This window comes from Hippichthys cyanospilos, chromosome 12, assembly GCF_059441005.1.
Source record: "Hippichthys cyanospilos isolate Australia breed blue-spotted pipefish chromosome 12, RoL_Hcya_1.0, whole genome shotgun sequence".
In the NCBI taxonomy this organism is placed as follows: domain Eukaryota; kingdom Metazoa; phylum Chordata; class Actinopteri; order Syngnathiformes; family Syngnathidae; genus Hippichthys; species Hippichthys cyanospilos.
Genome location: NC_142380.1, coordinates 14,356,031 through 14,373,536, shown reverse-complemented (window position 1 = coordinate 14,373,536; position 17,506 = coordinate 14,356,031). Strand labels below are relative to the sequence as shown.

Below are 17,506 nucleotides of genomic sequence, written 5' to 3'. Positions count from 1 at the left end.
AAAGATGTTGGTTTCACGTGTGGTGAGACGACGCTTGTCTCCATAAATTGTGGGTATTTGCACTGTCTGGTCATTTTCTCCTCGCTGATGTCAGAGTTGAACGTCTGCAGTTTTATCCCAGCTCGTTGAAGACTGGGCATAGCTCAACCCCCCCCCCCCCCCCCCCCCAAAAAAAAATCACGCCAACATGTCAAAGTCGTCTCTCTGCAAAAGAAGTGGCAAATTAAACCCCATGAGGAGGCTGTGATCTTGTCTATTTTAAACATGAAGTGGTACATGCAAGAAAATGTTAAGAGCAATCCTCACCTCATCATTGTAATTCATGACATGCGTTTTGATCTTTGAGGAATCCACCCACGTCACAAAATCTTCCATATTTCTGCAGAGATGAAAGAAAAAAAAACTCCTACATTCCAAAATCGACAGCAGCTTGTTTTCAAAGTATATCAATGAAGATAACTTTGCAGACCTTGTGACGAGAAACGCCGGATCTGTGACTACCTCTGGGCCCACACGCACATCTGCCATCAAGTCAAGGTCCACTGAGACACATATTCACTTGAAAAACAATTAAAACCATCCAGAACAAATGTGCAAATATACTGTAGTTGGAGGATACGTCCTTGCTCGATAAAGGTGATGGCCATTTTAAGGTTCTGAGCCATTCGAAGGGTCATCATGATGGAGGGAAGCCGCCTCCTGTGGTGGTGACAAATATTTTACGGAAAGAGAGCCAATATAATAATTCAAGTACACTTTGTTTTGCTAATTATTGTTTTTAAAGTGTAGCCCTTTGTTGCCTCATGTCATTTTCAAGAGGTCCCTTTAACATACAAATTAATAATGCATAAATATGAAATATTGATGAAAAATAAATCCACAACATAATACACAAATAGAACACTTTCAATACTGCATTTTAATGTTGGGCAATATCTTGTTGGGTACTGTTCTTAGGGAGCGAAGTATTTTTTGATGATACTTGGTATAAAAATGCACAATTGAACAAACTGTAACCCTGGTCACTTTCTTAGAACCTTATGCCAATTAACAGGAAACCAGTTTGTCCTGGTCTTAAATGTAATTTCTGCTGTTTCATATTCCTGAAAAACTGCTCAACTTTATTTATATGGCACGATGAAACCAACATTGCTGCATACCAAGTGCTGTACATGAGATTGGTCATGCAATAACAGTAAATTAACACAAATTATGCAAACATAATTCATACATACAGATAATATGAACTAAAAAAATCGAAAATAAAACCAAAACCAAATAAATATAAACAACAGTGCCAAGTCCCATATTGAGTCAAAAGCTAAGGGATATGAAATGTGTCTTTCGACAAGTGTTCAAGTTGAACAAGGAGAGGGCTTGCCTGACATCTAAGGGAAGGTGATTTCAAATTGAGGGGCCAGCCACAGAAAAGACTCTGTGAAGTCCTCTGCACCTCCAGTAGCCTTTGGTCCTCAGCCCCGAGGGCGCGGATAGATGTGAGGATGTAAATGTACAGAGATAACAATCCCGGGCAGACCAAAATTTGAGTTTTGTGCTCACTCTTATGAGCACCAGTTAGGAGGGAAGCAGCAGCATTTTGGACCAAATAGAGTCGTTTGGACTTAAAACAGTATGGCCACAGTAATTCACATACACACAACGGTAAGAGTTTTACCTGCAGAAGGATGAGGCGGTGACTTTTTCTGTGAGGGACAAATTCTGTTTGGTGGGGATGAGTCCGGCGCTGTATCTGTTTAGAAAATTGTGTATGAGTTACACTAAAAGTGTTGTTTGCAAATCGATCATTGGAATGCTTATTTTATGGCCACACATTAAGTGTATTCACAAAACACGAAACATTATATTTGAATAAGTACAGCAGCAGACAACTGTTGATCAAATTTTCAGAAGATTAGTAATCAATGGTGCATGAACTGTTTTCATTTCAGATATCACTTCAACATTGTGTTAAATGGGAAAACTCACTATTGGTAAATTAAAACTCATCTTAGAAAAAAAATACTATTTGCCAATGGCACTTGAAATTGAGAACAGATTCATACTGTAACCTTTTGTCATGTTTGGGTCTCGGAATGTTTTTAAGTTTCACTCACAGTTTTTCGAGTAGGTGATGTGTACTCTGAGCTCTAAAACCATCTTTCTCGTCCAAATCTCGGATTTTCTGTGCCAGCTCCCTGATGTTGCGACTCAATTTGTTGTACCTAAGAGAGCAAAACCAATGTGACTCATCTTTTTACCTTTTAACGTGCATGCCTCCTGTTTCAGTGAAAGAAGCTAACAGTGCTTACTTTGTGTAGTCTTCCCTTTTCTCGATATGGTATCTCCTCAATACTTTGACCTCGTGAATGTTATTGTCTACCTCCCAGTTAATAAAGTCCACCTTCTTCAATAACTTCTGCTCATGATATTTCAATTTACGAACCATTTTGAAACAATTACTTTCGCGTGTCTGCTACTTCGTTTACCACGTTATGTTCCTCTGTGGGAGACACAGGAAGTACACAATATTTTTTGTTGGTGATAACCGGAAGCCTGATGTGTAATAGTGCCACCTCTGGTCATGGCCAGGAAAACATTTGTGAAGCAGTTTCACAAAGTAAGATTCACACAGGAAAGCATTTGTCTCGATATTATTCTCGGGTCTAATAAATGTATGTGAAATTTCGGATGTATTTGTACGAATAATTTGGAGACAAATCTCTCCACCCAAGCTTGTTCGCTGTCAGACACTGAAATCTGTCGATTCCGACGACGGTGAAGGCAGCTTCACCCAAACCAGGAAGCATGGCGTCATGTACAATAACAAACCCGCCCGCTTCTGTCCACGAGTGACCGCGTTGTCTCTTCGGGTGGTGCCAAATTAGCAAACGAAAGATACAACCGTGAAACCACCCGTCTTGAATTTTGACCACGGGGCCCACCGTCCCAGTATTCGGGCCTTCCACCCACCATTCATTCTTTCTCGTTTTCATTAGCCTCGCTCACTCACGTCGACGCAATGTGATGAGATGTGTGTAAAACACGGGAGTGCTCCTCCTCCTTGCGTATTTCGAAAAGACCACTTCTGCTTTTTGCGACAGAAAAGTGGATTGGACACATTCGCAAAACAGAAGGCTCACGTTCGGCGATGGAGCCACACGCGGCGACAGGTTACGTGAACGTCGACTGTCTGACCAGTACGTTGCCAGTGATTCCCTACCAGAAGCTGACCGACTTGTACTACCTGAGCAGAGGAGGCTTCGGTACCGTGTTCAAGGCTCAGCACTCCGACTGGAGGACCACTGTGGCCATCAAGTGTCTCAAATTGGACTCCCCGTTCGGCGAAAGGTACCACTTGTTTATGTCTGTGGTGACATTATGGACTTATGATCTTTCACATTTGGTTTGCGTCAGTGTTTTCCAACCTTTATTGAGCCAATCTTCAGCTTTTTTTTGGTCATAAAACTAACCTATTTTCGTTTTGAGACACTTGTTTCCACCAAAACCCCGGTCTAATCGGAAAGTAATAATACTCTAGAACGTATTGTAATGCCTTGGTATGTTGTCAAGATGACACAGTTGCTGATTCACTTCAGTCGGATTATTACACTCAGCAGAAACCGAATGCATAGACTCAAAAACTGCTAAAAGCTGTAACTCAATTGATAAATACTTTTGTAATTTGCAGTTAAGGAAAATAATTTGTCTAGGGTCACTGTGTGTCGTTTGCATAGAGTCCATTTGTAGTAAAAAATAAAGTATTTAAAAAAAATGAAATAGGTGTTAAAAAATGTGCCTTGGGTTATGAAGTCTAATTTCTATACGGTTGTGTTGCAGAGAGAGGACGTGTCTGCTGAAGGAGGCAGAGGTCCTCCACAAAGCCCGCTTCAACTACATCATCCAGATCTTTGGCATCTGTAATGAGCCAGAGTTCTTCTGCATTGTGACTGAGTTTATGAGCAATGGCTCCCTGGACCAACTGCTACATCAGGTGTGTGTGTGGTGTGTATGTGTGTGTGTGTGTGTGTGTGTGTGTGTGTGTGTGTGTGTGTGTGTGTGTGTGTGTGTGTGTATATATATATATATATATATATATATATATATATATATATATATATATATATATATATATGTATATGTATATATGTATATATATGTATGTATATGTATATATGTATATATATGTATATATATGTATATATGTATATATATGTATATATATATATATATATATATATATGTATGTATATATGTATATATATATATAAGTATGTATATATGTATATATATGTATATGTATATGTATATATATATATATATATATATGTATATGTATATATATATATATATATATGTATATATATATATATATATATATATATATAAAAATAATATTATATATATATATATATATATATATATATATATATATATATATATATATATATATATATATATATATATATATATGTATTTATGTATGTAAATATATGTAATATATGTATGTATGTGTGTCCCATGTCATAACCGTCACAAGGCCAGTCTGGTTCCTAACACTTTGTGAGATGTTTAGAATACAAAATCTGTTTTTGTTTTGTTTAACTCACTGTAGAAAGCCGATTTGAAAAGTGCTTGATATTAAATGGAAGATTACATTTATGGAACAGAAAGTGACTGGCGAAATTAAAAATTATCTAAGTGCAAGATCACTCGCTGATGAGTCACTTCCAACTGTGACACTCAATACTGTACTTTCATCCAGTGGCTTTACTCACGAAAAAGAAAACAACTAGATCAAACTTTACTAGCTGCTTATCTAGGAATGTAGGGTGTTTACATGGTGAGCTCATTTTATTCTTGTCCCATTAGATTAAACACCCTACATTCCTAGATAAGCAGCTAAAAAAGTTTAATCTAGTTGTTTTCTTTTTCGTGCGTTTAATCTCTGCTTTTGTTTGATCATTCTTGAATGCATCACCTATTAATGCAGTAGCTCTTCCTGGAAACACATGTGAAACTTCTTAAGGACAAGCCAGCCGTCATTAGGAGCAATTTCCTTTTGTCTTTTAGCCAGTTATTTAGCAAGTGTTTGAGGCATCAACTCACCTGATAAACTCATTGTAATTGAATTTGTGTGCGGTTTATATGTAGAAGGACATGTACCCTGTGCTCGCCTGGCCTCTGAGACTGAGGGTCCTATATGAAATCGCCTTGGGAGTCAACTTCCTTCACAACATGTCCCCGCCCCTCTTACACCATGATCTGAAGACACAGAATATTTTGTTGGACAGCGAATTCCATGTTAAGGTCTGTGTTGAGTGGTTTAGTCTTGGTGCAATTTCCTACAAAGCTGCATTTTCATATTACAGCGTCATTTCTATTTGTTAGGGATTAATACTCCCCTCGGCATTCTTGTCATCATGCTCAGCTTGATTTTTGGAGCTAATCGGTGACTGTGTATAATGATTGAAATTCCACAATTATACATTGTTGGCGAAAACCCCTCAATGTAGGGAGAAAAAAAATATCTAGAGATTTAGTTTTTTTTAATTAAATTAAAGATTTAAAGATTTAAATTATAACTTGATGATTTTGCCGTCTAGATTGCGGATTTTGGTCTTTCAAAGTGGCGCCAGCTGTCTGTCAGTAAAGGCTCAGGTTCCAAACCATTGGAAATCGGGGGCACGGTGATCTACATGCCTCCTGAGGAGTACGAACCCTCCAGGAGCCGCCGCGCTGACGTCAAACATGATATGTATAGGTGAGGCTTCATTAGTCAACAATTTCAGGTGTACACTGAAGTGACCATGTTGGCACGAGTAATTGGCTCTTTCTCTTAATAATCAGAATTGCTATTATTCATAAGAATGTCTCTGCCTGTTCCTCTCTTTTTATCTCAAGCTACGCCATCATCATGTGGGAGGTGCTTTCCAGACAAATTCCATACGACGGTATTTTTTTTTTGCACCTATTATGTCTGCGATATGTTGACTTGATGTTGATGTGACTTTTGTGTGACCGGTATGTCCATCAGAAGTGACCAACCCAATGAAGATCATGTTCAACGTACTTCGCGGGATGCGTCCCGACACGAGCTATGCCAGTTTGTCCGATCAGATCCCCAGCAGAGATACGCTTGTTTGCCTAATGACCTGCGGATGGACCGCTAACCCTGATGATCGACCTTCCTTCCTCAGTGAGTACGCGAATATTCTCAGAGCCAAATTTTACACTCATTGTGGTTTACCACAGATGTAGTATCCAGCGATTTGAGAATGCCATTGTGAAAAATGCAAACGTGAGCAAGCAATACATAATTTGGTGTATATCTCATGGAAGCTGTGCAATTTAATTCTGGAATGTTTCGAATCTGAAAATGCTTCGTTTCCTGCTCATGTGATGTCAAGTCACGCTGTGTCATTTCAGAGTGTCTCATTGAGCTGGAGCCCATGGTGAGGAAGTTCACTGAAATCGACTTCCTTGTGGCTGTACTAGAGATTAAGAAGTCAAAGGTCAGTACAACATTTTTCTTTTGTCTGTAAACTCACCTGTTTCAGGAACCTATTAACGAGAAATTGCACATGATGCCTTGAATGGAAAATATATTGAAAAGTGGACTGATTTTGAGCGGTTGGAATGATATTGAAAAATTTGGATTGATATCGAAAACTATAGAATGATGTCAAGACATCTTGTATGTTATGAATGGTTTTTTTTTTTTTCCAAATCTGTCTCTGGAAAATGATTGTGGAATATTTTGTGGGGTTGGATATTGTTGCATGTTGAAAATCATTTCTGAGGTGCATTGAATGTGCTGAACTTTTGGAAGTTGCAATGAGAATGAAGTTCATCTATTAAGGTGAATGTGTTAATCGACAAGTTTTTTTAGAAACTATTCAGAAATGTGTCCAATTTTTTTGATCAATCTGAGTTTTTGGTGTACTAATTGAATGAGTTGAATGTTTGAAATTTCAAATGAAGACTGTGAATCTGTGAGTATTTTTGGTATTCGGATTTCCTTACAAAAAATTCAAATTGAATATTTTAGTAAAAACACAAGTTATATATTTTTATTTGGTGAAAAATAATTATAACACAGAGGAAACAACTTCAAAATAAAACTGCACCAAGGCATTCATGTTTTATTTGTTAAGATAAAGTTTGTTTTGGAATTGGTTTTCTCACTGCATGTCCGGGGTGTTTTACTGTTATGCAGAGCATTAACAATTGTTGCTGTGATTGATTGGCTGTTTGACATTTTTTCTGTTGGTATCTGGGAAAAGAATAAATGCTTCAAGCATTTTTTTCAACCGAGGTACTGAAATTACTTGAGTACTCGTTTCACCCCTACTGTGAGTCTGTTTTGATGAAACTGGGAGTTTTTTGGAGAGCTTTGTGGGTTTTGTATTGGTGAAAATGTTGATTTTTATTTATTTATTTTTTGGGTCAGTGGAAATTTGGGAATTTCAGCCACTTTGAAAATCAGTCCTAATGTGAATTGAATAACTTGAGCAATATAATTTTTAAAATCCACATGCTATAATATACAGTAAATGTGTGATGTTGAATTTGCCTTTGGAATGAATATTGAACAAGCTTTCCGGGAAACTCAGCCTTATTGGCAATAAACGAGAAAGTTTTGCATCAAACATGTTGAATTTTGGAAAAACTGAAAATTTGACATGAAAAATTTCGCACCTCCATAACATGATTTTTTGAAATAAGTTGAAATTTGAATGGTGTGTATCGGAGTTGTATGGAAGAAGATGCATGTTCAGGAGTTTGAGGAATAAAGAATGAATACAAATAAGATGGGTGTAAAGGCCTTCAGACAATTATACATGATGAATATACTGGACGACATGTGTTTTCCTCATCCTATCTGAGTGATATAAGCCTATGACGTGCATTTGTTTCGCAGTTTATCCTTGAGAAAGTCCCCCAGAAGGTGACTCACAGAAAATCAGGAGTGATAATGCTTGACAGTTCATCACTTAAGCGAATTTCCCCTTAAGTTGCCCTTCCTCTTTCTAGTGTCTTTTTGCTTGTCTAAATGCACACTTGAGTGCATATGTAGGAGGAAAGGGATTTTCCTCTTAGCCATTGCATTTGAATGCAGGTGGAATGGTAAAATATTCTTGCTTATAGTTAGTGTGAATGCTAAGCAAGATTGACAATTCCATTGATGAATGTAAAAAAAAGTTTTTTCGTTTGGTTGTTACTCTTACATTCACTAGTCTGGTTATGTCAACACATTAAAAATCAAGGAAACACACTGCAAATTCACAATAACTTCGATGTTGCTCATGGCTACACTGACTACGCATCCAAAACAAACAAACAACAAAGCTCTTTGAGATTAAAGACTTTTTACAAGAATAAAGTTGTATTCTTTCAGAGAAAACGCAATTGCAAGGTTTTAGTTTAAACTGGTGATTTATTTCAAGGTTAAAATTGTAATATTTGAATAAAATTATATTTTCACTATTTTAGAGAAGATGTTCGTCGCCTGCATGGAAAGGAACTGAGTTATACTTCATTGTAGGCTTCAAAAATTCATTTTTTCTCTCTCTCCTCGCTCTCGTTTTTTTCTCTCTCAGGACTTTATTGTTACTGTTGGCCTGTTTGAATTAGCTGTGTTTTTGGGTCGGATTTTGAAATATACTAGTACTCTGTAAAATGGATCTATATACTTAAAAAAAAGTTGTATATATAGTGTTTTTGTTTCATTTTCTATTTCGTTGGCCAACGTAACTTTTTTGCAATTGTGTAAGTTACTTTGTGTATCTTGCTGTTTTTAGTCGATGAGTTTAAAATTGAACCTTTAAAACCTGAAAACTACGTTGAAATTGTAGGGTTGTGTGTAGCGTCAGAACAGTTCTGTATCTGGTTTCATTCAGCGGCTCAATTTATTTATTTTTTTAAATTTTTATTACACCCACTTACAGCATATGTTTCTTTTGTGGCAATATTGATTATAATATTTGCAATCAGGTCATTCTGATTTAAAATATGTGTCATGGCGCAATAAAGGTCAGGAAACACTTATTTGTTGCATTTCCCTTCCTCTCCATCCACAGCTGAGGCAGCAATCCAGCTGTTGCTCAGCGCAGCCCGAGAGCGAGAAGACAGCCGAGGATGAAACTCGGACAAGGCTGAAAGACACGCCTCGCCCGTGGCCGGGCCTATATGTATTTCAGTATATATGGTTATTTCATTATGTGGCGTACGCTGCAAATGTTAATCTTCCACCATTGATGTGTGACAGGAGAGCTCCACCTCAGGCTCGGGTTCATCCCAGGAAGCGGACATATCACTACCGGGCGCTCTCACCAGCACCAACACGGAGCCTTCGAAAGGTGACAGGCTATCTTTGGCCATTGTTTTGTTTTGTTTTTGCACACATTTTATTTTACTCATACAGTACATCCAATTTGTGAACCTATTAAAGAAACAAACCAAACAGGTTATTAATTCTCCAAATTCTCAGTTTAAAACGTTCTTATTCATAATTAATCACCTATAATGAATTAAGAAAATATGAACAGGTAATAAAAGACATCAAATTTATACAAATTAAAATCTAAATGTTTATGTAGAGTAATTTCTTTTCTAATGGTTTCATTCTTATTAATTACAATAAATTAATGGACCAATTATTTCACATTTAGGAACTTAAAAAATGAAAATACTTATGTTTACTTTGTTTTTACAAAAATAATTATAAATAATTAAACCCTTTAATGCAGAGATTCTCAAACATTTTGGAGTCAGGGACCCTGTTTGCGGAAACAAAACGAAAAAAACATTCAAGCCAAACAGAAGTGGCCTTTTTATTTAGCAACATATTGAATTTGACAACAAGTACATTCATTACTTTTCAGTTATACTGAAGTTTAGAAAATAAACCTTGCAAATTGCACACCACCTCATAACCAATTTCCCCCAAACAGGTTGCCGTCAATTATTTAGTCAAAAACAGCATTAGCTTTGCTGGCTTCATCACCTCGTTAGCAAGCAATTGTAAACACAAAATGCATATTGACAAATTTCAAAATTTAATTTTTAAAAATATATGAAACCGGTTGAATTTATTGCTTTGTTGAAGTCATGAAAACTTTCATAATTTAAAATAAAATGAATTTAACATAAATATATATACATTTTTTATTAATAACACTAATTATTTCACAGACCCCCTGCAGTCAGGCCATAGGCCCCTGGGGGTCCGCAGACCCCACTTTGAGAACCACTGCTATAATGTACAGTATATTTAAAACTGCTTATTTAAAAATATATATATATTATTGACAATAAATCAATTTACTAGTCATATGACAAAATGAATTTGGAAGCAAAACCTACTGAAATCATGCATCAAAAGTTACAGGACTCCTGACAATCTCTGTTGCTTAGCACACATGATTGCGCTTCACTTTTTCTCTTGTCCCACCACAGAGGGACATCCGGCATCAATACCCATTCATAGTTTGGATCCCCCGGACCCGCTGAAGGACTTCTGTTCCGTCAACAGTCTGAATGGTTTCCAGAGCGCCCGGCCTATCAACGACCTGAGCAAATCTCTCAAAGCTGCTCTGCCCATAAATGAAGACGAAACACACCTGGAGGCCCTCACGCTCAATGTAAACTGCGCAAAGCCTCAAGGTGTGAGCATATTTCAGTCAGCAAGATTTTGCTTGCGCAAATCACTCCTGATCCACTATAGACAGTGGATATAAAACGTTTCGAATGATATTGTTCTTGTGCTTTTTTCACCAATAAAGTCGTCGGTAATCCGTCGAAATCAATTGACTTTTAAAAAAATCTTGAAAACAGACAAATAACCGTGATTTTGTGGTTGCACGTGTGCACACCTTGTATAGTGAATGGGATGTGGCTGCGTGTGAACTGAAAATCGGCACACACTTGCCACTGCGGTTAAAATACATATCAAATGTTCTAGTATGCTTTCACTGACAATTATTATTTATATCAGATTTTTTTTTTTTTTAAACAAAGTCTGCTATTTTAAACTATTCATAATTCCCTCCACCTTTTCTAATGCCCCAGGTCCAGCTGAATTAATACAGCCCCAAAGGATGATGCTGCCACCATCGTTCTTAACTCTTTGTTAGGATGTTATTTCCTTGTTATTCTATGGAATTATCTAGTTTAAAACGGTTTCTCTACAAAGTGATGAGGGAGTGAAAATTCTTAACACAACCTTTGTAGCTTTTCTACATTTTCCAATCATTTGTGTCTTTCCTCCCAGCAGATCATTCACCTTCATTGCGCAGCTCGTCGCCTTCACAGGGTCCCATCGGCCAGTGGATGTCCACGCGACGCGAGGAGATTGTGGCGCAGATGACGGAAGCCTGTCTTAACCAGAGCTTAGACGCCCTGCTGGCGCGCTCCATGCTGATGCGCGAGGATTACGAACTTGTGGTCAATCAGACCACGCGCGCCGCCAAGGTCCGCCAACTCCTGGACAACTGCCACAGGCACGGCGAAGACTTCTGCAGAGTGGTCGTCCACAAGCTGCACCACAACAAACAAATGGGCCTCCAGCCATACCCCAACGAAATTAGCTCTGTCGGCGTGGTCTTGGTGCCCAGCGCGCCGCCGCTTTCCGTGTCCTACAACAACCCCAGGAACGTGTAGTCCCGCAATGGCAACTATCCAGATCGCAGGCTGTGCCGAAGAATCAGTCGGCGGAACGTTTCACCGTGACGTTACATTTCTTTTCAGGTAGCTAAGACAATTCTAGCAAACTAACTCCAGCAAAGTGATCGAGAAACCAAGATAGTAAATGTGGATGCGTGTGGCCTCGCGTCACACATGCCAGAAACTCACAAAGATGTTGCTTTGTGAAGTCAATTGCTTCCAAGACATGAACATGATCACAGGTCAACCGGCTAGTTAAAAATGTTTTCAGTTGCTTAGATTAACTCATTCAATGCCAGGGATGTAATTTGACTTTTTTTTTTTTTAAGAGTCCAGACATTCAATCCCTTATACTTAAGAAGTTTTAATAGTTAAGTATCTGGAAATGAAATATTTAATTAACTGGGATTTAATGATCCGGACCCTTAAAAATACATCTCTGGCATTGAATGGGTTAATGGCACGGATGAACTCTTAGACATTGAAAGCAGCGACTGTAATTTAGTCGTGTTTCTGTTTCGCTAAATTATGTCAAAGAGTCAGAGAGACATGCACCTACGAAAAATGCTTTCCGCAAACCCAATGATGAAGGTTTGCTTCCCAGTCTTCCCTGTTAGTAGTGGCTACTACGCTGCCAAGCAGTCTTGTGATAGTCTCTCAACATCTTTTTTTGACATTTAATGTTATCCCTCTTACCCACAGGTTTAGATGGATTCATATTGGAAAAGACCTTAACACTTGTACAAAATCTTGCAGTGCAGTGGATATTTTTGTGTTTTAGATCATTTTTGCTACCTAAAAATACTTTGTTACCTATTGTTTACAAATGTTGTGAAAGGGTCTATTTCCTGGTTCCTTTTTTTTTTTTTTAAATGTGTTTGTTATTTGCCTGTGTTTATGCTACATGGTGAGGTGCTTAGGAAAGCAATCGTAGCTGTAAGACTTTGGCTTTAGGATCATCTAAAGCAGAGGGGGTCAAATTGTATGGGTTGACTCCTTACAAGGATTTTCCAAGGGTGTCCTCATAATCCTAATGCCAATTGAACAAAACTACCATTTCAACCCTCAAAAGTGCCTGTTTTTGAAGAAGGAAAAAATACTAGTCAGAGATTAAAAGGGGTCACGTTTTAGCAAGTGGATTTCAAAAATACATACAGCTTTATTCTCAAAATGATATACATTTTAATCTGTGAAAGATGGCGTTATCCTTAAAAAGGTCATGAACTTTTATGCCTTTTCTCTAAAACCCTGCAATAATTCTCTGTATGCTTCTTTATGCTTTTTTTTCAGTTATACGGCATAATATATTGCACATTATTTGGGGTACATGAATTCCAGTTTGAGAACCACTGATTTAGAGAACTGAATTTGTAAAGTTAGTGATTTTCTGTACGTATTTATACTCTCGTTCTTTAGTGGCTGTATGACGCAGCATCACTTTGAGATATTGCATGTTGTATTTTGCAGTCACTTGGATTTTGTACATATAGCTATTTTAGAATGCAAACATTCTCTGCTTTCACACAAATATTTATGAAGTTATCGAAGCACTTTTAAGAAGCTGGAAACAAACTAAAAACAGGGTTCAATTAAACTATTCTGCCTCACTGGTGACTTGGGCTGAGTTTAAAAAAACAACAACAAAAGAATGTGTTTGAATTTATGTAATTCCGCATTCCACCACTAGGCAGCATATACGTATCTCTAACACATGGTCAGGAGACTAGTTAAGTGAACTTCCTGATGAATAAACAATTAGTATGAAATACAATGTGAAAGTCATAAAACACACATCAGTATCACACGTACGCGTATATTGGCACGAGGAGGTGTTTTCCATCAAACGGGCCCTCGCATAGAGCTCCAGTTAGCACATCATCTGCTAAGAGGCTATACCTCAATGCAAACATGCACCCATTTTTTTTTTTTTCTATGTTGTATATTCCTTTGTTGTGTGATATTTTACTGTGATAAACATGTAGAAGAGGATGCTAGTTGGCGAGTAACATGAGACTAATACGGCTCATCAGTACAGTAGCTTGTAGTAGCATTAGCAAATAGGCTACAGTACATTACATGTACTCAGTGATGTGATGTTGGGTGCTTTTTGTGTCTGAGTGTCTTCCATGTGAAAGAAAAATTAGTACTGCATGACATCCTTAACTGAACTGAAAATCAAATTGAACAGAGCCCTTGTGAATCGAATGGAATCAATTCTGGAAATATGAATCAAAACCCAGACCGACTGGTGTCATGTAGTTTTTCTGTTTGTGTAGTAGTGCACAGTTTGTCTTCCACACGGTGGTCAGGAAAAACTACTTTTTAACAATGCATCAGCTTTGACGGGGGTACACAAAATCTACACAAATTAATCTGTCATGTAACAGAATTACAAATGTTCATTTAATGCAAACGTTAATTCGATGCAAATGAGTACTTATCAATGCAAAATATTTGCATGTGCTAACATATACCAAGGGGAAATACCTGCTTCAAACCAAAATGCTAACGAGCTAAACGCATACAAGGCAGCACAATATAACATGCTGAAGATAAGAACTAACATTAGCTAGCTAGCATGTTATCCATAGTCACAAATTGTTGGACCAACAAACTAATTTTGGGTATCTTATCTATCATAAATGAGAAATAAGTAAGTACAACTTAGAGACACTCATGTGCCAGATTTCACAGAGAGATAGAACAACGTGCGTCACGAACTGCTCTCAACTGAAGCCGCAATGTCCTTTCTCACTACGAAATGTAATATCAACAGCAGCCAGAGGCAGCACCAAATAAACAAAGTTCAAGCTAAACAAAGCACAGATGGATAAACTAAACCAGTTCCAAAACCTCATTATTTCACATGCGGCCTGGTACCAATTGATCCACGGACCAGTACCGGGCCGCAGACCGGCTATTGGGGACCTCCATGTTCGACCTTGTGCTGAATAGTCCAAACGGGTTTCCATAAGTGTTTGTTATTTCTCTGAAATCAGACCAAGAACAGTAGCATCCTGCAAAGCTAATTTTGGTGTATGTGTGCTGTGTTTGGTGGCATCGCTTCCTCATCGCTGCCTTCACTTCCTCAAACGTAATCTTCAGTTGTATAGCGTTGTAGCTGTGACAGTGACTTATATCTGAAAAGCGATTCTTAGTTCTCTTTTTTTTCGGTAGGCATGGAGTACAAAAAAATGTTGTGCTTAAGTCAAGGGTTCACAGACCTTTGGGGAGAAATGTTTCCAAGAACATTCTGCCAATAATTGTGTGCACCTAAATGCCATTGAAATCAACGTTGCTAATTTAGAGGGGGAAAAAATGTCAGAAAGTTACTGTACATTAACAAATTCACTTTTTTTTTTAAACCATCAGAACATTTTAAATGTTCAATTTTACAAACACTGAGATTTTTGAATCGGCCAAATCTTAAGTATGGAAAATCATTCATGTTTTTTTATTTATTTATTTTAACTAATACAGCATAATTTATTGTAAAGTATTTTACAAATTCAATTCAATTTGAGAACCACTACTTTAGGTTACTGTTCTCAACTAATTAACTCAAACATTTGAAAACTGGCTGCTTTTGTCAGGTAAAGTGTGGGTAATATTATACTTCACAGGGTACTAACCCAATGATTGTTCAAGTCCAAGTCCTACTGATGTTAAATGTAATTTCAAGAGGTCAAACCGTAGTCAGTGTCTTCGGTGACTTATAATGCGTAAAAAGTGTTTTTGTTTCAGTTACTTATTGTATCAGTAATTTTGTTTTGTTTGTTTTGTTTTGTTTTGCCTTTTAAATTACTTCGGTAGACAAAAAAAAAGAGCTGAGTTTGATAAATTAAGCATGTTTGATAGTGTACCATTTTCTACTGACAATAGTTGAGCTTTTTTACATTTGGACCAGGAATTTCCAACCGCTGTAAATCAGTTGTGCCACGGGAAATTGTCTAATTCCACATCATTGTTTGGGAAATGTATTTATTCAGCACAAACATTGTACAGAAAATTTCAGAGGCAGAACAGTTCTCTTCTCTGCCACTAGATGGCATAAGATTCAATAGACTTCAGTATCTGGTATAACCTGTTGCTATTAGTTCACGAAAGATTCAGACCGAAAGTTCATTCGTGAGACAAGATCTTTTTCTTTTTTTTTTGTATTGTAAGTGCATTTAGTGACATTTTTGTTTTTGTTTTTTGACGATGTGCTGTGACGTTTTTCTGATGTATTAAATTATGTGCCTTGGCTCAATAAATGTTGGGAAACACTGATTATGTGGTTTAATTAAAACGATTTTTCAAATGCTCTATCACGTCTTGTAAATACCAATTTCTTCCACATGGAACAAGTTCTTATAGCCTATTTTGTGGGTGGTGTGAGTGTTGGCCATGCTCCAAATATTCAGGAAAATGGTGAAAAACAGTTCAACACAGTAGATAGTGTGTATATATATATATATATATATATATATATATATATATATATATATATATATATATATATATATATATATATATATATATATATATATATATATATATATATATATATGCAGGGTTAAAAAAAAAGCTAAAAATATAATAATTTATTATGACGAGGGTCAAAAATGAACAGGGACAAAAACTGCATCCAAACAAAAACCCAGAAACATACTTACTGTACAATAGTAATAAAAAAAATAAATACAAACTTGGAGGAACATGGGAATTAAACTCACAGACACAAATGCTACAGCAACCTCGACAATGACAATGACGACAAGAACTAAAAGGAAACGGGACAAAACACACACAACAAACTGACGAGCTAACTGTGAACACCTGGGCAAGAGACAATTAGAGCAGGGAGCTGATTGGCAGACACAAGGGAAGCAGGATGACGAGGACAGGTGGACGCAATCACACTAACAAGTCGCTGACATAAGAGGTCCAGAAACATAAAAAACTGAGAACAACACAAACTCAAACCCAAGACACGAAAGAAACAAAAAGCACGAACATCACAAAACATAACTGTATTTTAACAATATTTTCATACATTTTCAACAATTATCTTCAAATTGTATCCAGAACAAAAATGCTAAATTCACTACACGGGCTCTTCTTTTGAATCCTGGCTGCCATCATTTTCATTTTTTCGGCGCTAACTTCACTTCTATGTATAGGTGCATGTGTAACGAGCCAATCACACGAGCCTATCTACTGTATAGCAAGTCTCTATATGGAAATATAGGCCATTCTAGCTGAGATGTTCTTTCATACTATCTACATGTTCTTTCAGTGCTCAAACATGTTGACTTTGCGTTTTGACCCAGTAGTGTCCTGTTCTTTCTCCTGTTGGGGAGGGGACAAGGTCTGCCCCTTGACTGAAAATAGCACAGAGGGGAACAAGAGAATGTAGTTTGACAAGGAGCTAGGAAAAACACCAGTGAGATGTAGTTGATCCAAACCGTAGGGTTGATCTAAACCGTAGGGTCGCCTCACCCGCCGTCGTGCTGTGTACTGCTGCTCACATGTGAGCCCGCTAATATTTCACGGCCTCGTTCTGAGGAGCACCGGCGGCCCATTACGACAGGATTTGTAGCCCAGAGTGACGAAAAACAGAGGTTGGTCTGAACATTAAGGCAAGTCACTTCCGTTGTCTTCATGGACATTTCATCAGTTAAATTTGGTTTTCATTTTCATGTCAACACTCATTGACTGGACCGCAGCGATTAAAGGGCCTGTTGATGATACCAAGTAGGAATTTGATAGCTCGCGTGACCTTTTTATTGTATGACCCTGTTCATACACATAGACTTTGGCAGTTATTCAGCATTGAGTTCAACATCGTGGTGAGGGA

At 37.5% G+C, this 17,506-nt stretch overlaps 2 protein-coding genes across 3 annotated transcripts; one reads left to right on the top strand and one right to left on the bottom strand.

Annotated features, from left to right (window-relative positions):
* Window positions 1–152: 152 nt before the first annotated feature.
* imp3 (IMP U3 small nucleolar ribonucleoprotein 3) lies at window positions 153–2,528 on the bottom strand. The gene is made up of 7 exons (XM_088428699.1): window positions 2,310–2,528; window positions 2,115–2,222; window positions 1,676–1,750; window positions 620–699; window positions 470–521; window positions 307–379; window positions 153–204 (listed from the first exon to the last, which is right to left on the bottom strand). The coding sequence occupies exons 1-7, from the start codon at window positions 2,444–2,446 to the stop codon at window positions 178–180; spliced, it is 552 nt and encodes a 183-aa protein (XP_088284825.1). The 5' UTR covers window positions 2,447–2,528; the 3' UTR covers window positions 153–177.
* Window positions 2,529–2,786: 258 nt separating this feature from the next.
* Window positions 2,787–15,972, top strand: ripk2 (receptor-interacting serine-threonine kinase 2). 2 transcript variants are annotated; one of them, XM_088428696.1, is made up of 11 exons: window positions 2,787–3,348; window positions 3,838–3,991; window positions 5,152–5,307; window positions 5,604–5,761; window positions 5,902–5,951; window positions 6,035–6,196; window positions 6,427–6,512; window positions 9,081–9,191; window positions 9,269–9,359; window positions 10,459–10,665; window positions 11,276–15,972. In XM_088428696.1, exons 1-11 carry the CDS (start codon window positions 3,149–3,151, stop codon window positions 11,659–11,661), a joined length of 1,761 nt encoding a protein of 586 aa, XP_088284822.1. In that variant the 5' UTR covers window positions 2,787–3,148; the 3' UTR covers window positions 11,662–15,972. The 2 variants fall into 2 exon arrangements, with proteins under 2 accessions (XP_088284822.1, XP_088284821.1); XM_088428695.1 differs by having other exon boundaries at window positions 11,273–15,972.
* Window positions 15,973–17,506: the final 1,534 nt, after the last annotated feature.